Source organism: Populus euphratica, unplaced genomic scaffold (assembly GCF_000495115.2).
Source record: "Populus euphratica unplaced genomic scaffold, PopEup_1.0 scaffold203.1, whole genome shotgun sequence".
In the NCBI taxonomy this organism is placed as follows: domain Eukaryota; kingdom Viridiplantae; phylum Streptophyta; class Magnoliopsida; order Malpighiales; family Salicaceae; genus Populus; species Populus euphratica.
In genome coordinates, this window is record NW_011499983.1 from 24755 (window position 1) to 29499 (window position 4745).

General features: G+C 35.2%; 1 protein-coding gene across 1 annotated transcript; it reads left to right on the top strand.

The window, feature by feature from the left end:
• The first annotated feature begins 1142 nt into the window (after positions 1–1142).
• LOC105139908 (glucan endo-1,3-beta-glucosidase 14-like) lies at positions 1143–3535 on the top strand. Its single transcript, XM_011046539.1, has 3 exons — positions 1143–1323; positions 2112–3148; positions 3319–3535. Exons 1-3 carry the CDS (start codon positions 1263–1265, stop codon positions 3391–3393), a joined length of 1173 nt encoding a protein of 390 aa, XP_011044841.1. The 5' UTR covers positions 1143–1262; the 3' UTR covers positions 3394–3535.
• Positions 3536–4745: the final 1210 nt, after the last annotated feature.

Sequence of the window (4745 nt, forward strand, 5' to 3'; positions counted from 1 at the left end):
TCCTGCTGCAAACTTTGAAAGTAAAACGATTATATATAATTCAAATAACATAACTGGACTTAATTTTATCTTTGTTAAAGGCAGAAACTCATAATTCTAACATCCTTGAGATGCTTGATGAACATATTTTCCTTCATCCCTAGCTCTGCTGTCATATCTGCTTCTCTACTAATTGTGGTATCTGTAGCTTTAATGCCATTCCTAGATTTGATGATATGTTGATGTTAGATTTAAATGCATGGGACAACACCCTGTTCCTACCCCACTAGAGTAGGTTGTAGTTTCTGCAGCTTTTATTTGTTGCATATATTGTGCAGGAATCGAGATTCTAAATTTTAATTAACTTGTATGTTTAGTGACTAGACTAAAACATTATATAATTTTTTAGATTAATATGAATATTAGGTAGATTTTATGTAAATCGATTAATTTTATAAATCAGTTCCCTACTCAAATTCATTACTATTAAATAACTAATTTAAAATCTAACTAATTAAACTAACCAATTATATATTTATTTTGTCGAGTTGTGTGGCATTGGTTCCAGATCTGCTATGTTTAAGAGCAGTGATTCGTGAGACTAGTTGTACTATGAAATGGCTAAATGTCTGCATTTTGCTTAAACTTTCCTTGTTTCCCTCTTTAGAAGAGCGGCCAGTAGCATTGCTGAATTTATTCTCCTTTTGTCTCCAAAAAGTTCTAAATAAATGGATCCTAGCCATTTGGAAGGGAAAGCTGAAAGATCCCTCGAAAGATCTATCATTGGATTCTCCAGAGGGATTCCAGTCACTGCCCAAAACATTCCATATCTCAGCCCCAAGCTTCTGGCTTGTGACCATCACTGTTTACCTTCCTGCGCTTCCCACCTCCCCTCTCTAAACTAGCTAAAAAAAGCATTCCATCTCTCTCAAGAAAAGTATATATAGAAGACGAGTTTATGTTTCGTTCTTTCTTGAGGAAGAGTATAGTACCGAAACCTGGTAAAACAAAAACAAAAAACACGAGGAGAGAATTAGGTATACTTTGAGATAAAGTTAAGAATCAATACCAACCCCCTGAGAAATCTCTTTCATCTTTGAACAAAGGTTAAGAATCTTTTTGTAGTTCCTTGGGGGTCTTATGGCATACCTCAAGAACAAGAATTGCATTATCATCCAAAGGGTTTATCTTTTTGACACTTTTGAGCTACAAAAGGTTGTGCCAAACCCCCTTCTTTTCTGCAAATTGAGTGCACTTTCCTTGGCCATCTTTCCACCGGAATTATGGGTTCCTCTTCTTTCTTTCTCTGGCTCCTCCTCGTTTTCTCTGCCATTTCTTCCAATGGCACGTATTCCCTACCTTTTTCCCCGATTCGTATTGAGTAGTCGTCATGATATTTAGATTTCAGAATTTATATGTCATTTGTTTTATCTTATTTTTGAATTAGGTTCCATTTGATATGAATTTTGCAAATTGATTAAAAAAAATTTTACTCAAAAGTTAGAAATAGTTTTTAACTTATATGAAGTTAAAATTTTAAACTTTTAACTTGTAAATTCTACTTAAACTTTTTTTAAAAAAAACTGTTTTAAAATCATTTTTATTGAATATATTTCTAATTTAACATAATTTATTACAAGTTATAATCATTTTTCATAGATCATACAAGATATATTACTGAGATTTGGAATTCTGCTCTCTTCTTCTTGGTATGTGAATGAGTACGTTACAAGCACAGTACACTTGTAAAATGGTGGAGAGCAGCTCGAATTTGCTTCTTTTCTTTTCTTTTCTTTTCTATTTTGTCACCACCCAAGAACAATCAATGATTTTGTCCTCATTTTTTATTCTCAAAATGACACCAGCTGCAGTTCTGTGCATGGTAGTGGACGATCCAGTTTTAGATTTTTGACCATTTGTAAATAAATATATTATTTAATATCTGGCTGGTGGCTCTTTATCATATATGGATATCGACTTGGATTCTGATTCTTGTGATAATGTCAGTATCCTGTACCTAATTACACAGTTTTTTATTTTATTTTTTCAAAATGAAAAATGGAATCATGCGATGAAAGACTCAAATTGGTGTCTTGTATATCTGGGCTTTATTAATTTCCTGTATGGTGCAGTTTTGACGGTGTACGCATTCAAGGGAACATACGGAGTAAACTATGGTAGGATAGCGGACAATTTACCTTCACAAGGCAGCGTGGTGACGCTGCTGAAAGCAGCCAAGATAAAGAACACCAGAATCTACGACGCTGATCATGAGGTCCTCAAGGCCTTCAAGGGCTCTGGTATTGAAATCATAATCGGACTTGGCAATGAGTATCTGAAAGAAATGAGTGTGGGGGAGGATCGTGCCATGGATTGGATAAAGGAAAATGTGCAGCCATTCCTCCCTGGAACAAAGATAGTTGGAATCGCAGTGGGGAATGAGATCTTGGGGGGCGGTGACCATGAATTATGGGAGGTTTTACTGCCCTCGGTTAAAAATGTTTACGGTGCACTTGGAAGGCTGGGTTTGACGAAGGTTGTCGAGGTTTCAAGCCCACACTCAGAGGCTGTCTTTACCAATTCCTTCCCACCATCGGCATGCGTTTTCAAGGATGATGTTCTTGTATACATGAAACCATTGCTGCAGTTCTTCTCAAAGATTGGTTCTCCTTTTTACATCAATGCCTACCCTTTTCTAGCCTACAAGAGTGATCCTGAGCATATTGACATTAACTATGCTCTTTTCAAATCGAATCCGGGAATTCTAGATTCAAAGACTAATCTGCATTATGATAACATGTTTGAGGCTCAGGTTGATGCAGCTTATGCTGCATTAGAGAAGGCTGGGTTTCCCAAGATGGAAGTCATCGTTTCAGAAACAGGTTGGGCTTCTCGAGGGGATGCAGATGAAGCAGGTGCCTCTTTAGAAAATGCGAGGACTTACAATCGTAATCTGCGTAAACGGCTAGCGAAAAAGAAGGGAACCCCATACAGACCAAAGTTTGTGGCAAGAGCTTATATTTTTGCCTTGTTCAATGAAAACTTGAAGCCTGGACCAACTTCTGAGAGGAACTTTGGATTGTTTAAAGCTGATGGAAGCATTGCATACGATATCGGTTTCACTGGGCTTAAAGATTCCTCAGGAGCTTCATCTCTTATCCCTTTCGAGGTACGGAATTCCTGATCATGCACCTTCTGCGTTCTTGTTTCTTGATTTGCTGCATAAATTCCCTCTTGTATGCTACATTGAATACGTATCTTGCAATTGATCTGCAAGCAGGCTGTTGCAATGTCGCTTCATTGCTGATTTTTCTGAAGCACTTTCTTTCCATCTTACAGGTTATTGGAGGGTCATCCTGCACATTGCTTCTTACAACTTGTATCACACTTCAGCTACTAATTTCAGCTTTTTGAAAAGGGGAATGGCTTAGAGCTTCTGAAGGGATATAATCGATTGCAGGCTCTAGAATTTACTGATGTACTTTGCTGTAACATATCCATGTACACTTGATTCATTTTCTATCGTTTCATAAGCTGACAGCAATTCTTGAATCAACTGATAAGTTTATTATGTTAGCAGCAATAATTTAAGACTCTCATGGTTTAAATTCCTGAACGTTGCAACGTCTGAAAAGAGTTATTCCAATTCCAGATGCTAAGCACTTCCCAGTAATCTTATATCCAAAGACTTGCTCTGGTGACTTTTCTCTTGAGCTTGTTCATCACAGAAAATTGTTAAGAGCTACACTATCTTCTTGGCCTGCTAGGAGTTTGGTCCACACATCACAGATTAAAGAAAATCCAACCTGGATAACAAACAATCAGGTCTTCATTTTTTGTAATAATCAAAGCCTTCTTAGCTCTCATCATAAACAACAGAACCTGCTCAATATGCAGATTGTAGAAGCCATCATGAACAATAGCAGTCAGAACACAATCGCAGGTACAAAGCACAAAGAAGAAGGGAGAGTAAAAGAACTCAGGTTCTTAACTTATTAATTAGCAAATCCTAAGCAAAACAACAACAATATCTAGATAAATATAAGACAAAAACTAAGCAGTTGCTGCTATCATGGTGAAAACATAAGGATGATGAACATAATTACATGACACTAAAAACAATGGTCTTAGCCAAACCACGTCGGTGAAATGCAATGATGTTTATATAGTTACAAATGTGGCTTGAAGACTGAAGCTTGATAAGAAAATCATTTAAACAAATCCGACTGATTAGTCAGAGATTAATTATTGGAAAGGAAGTGAAAAACTTGTATTTGTGCCTAGAGAGAAATGTCCTATAATTTACAATTACATAGTCCTGTCTTTTATGCTAAACTATGAAACGTAGGAAGCTCTTGATTTTTATTTTATTTTTAAAAAAAGTTATCAAGTTTTGATTTTTGTGTTTGAGTTGAAGCATTTTATTTATGATATCATTGTGTTCAAAATATAAATTAGAGTTGTCAAAAAAATAAAGAAAAATGATTTTGTAAGAGTTTAAAATACCTTCTTCTTTTTAAATAAATCCTTGTAGATTAAAAACACAATTAAGATATTTTTTTCAAAAAAAATAATCGAACAAGAATGATGTCTATATTTCTTCAAAATATAACTAGTTTTATTTAAATCACTAGAAGCGCTATATATTTTAAGATTTTATAACACCATCTTAGTTCATTACTGGTTAATACTTAAAAGTATATTTTTATCAAGATTTTATATCATTATATTGCACTTAAAGTATCTTTAAATTCCCTAGCATAAGC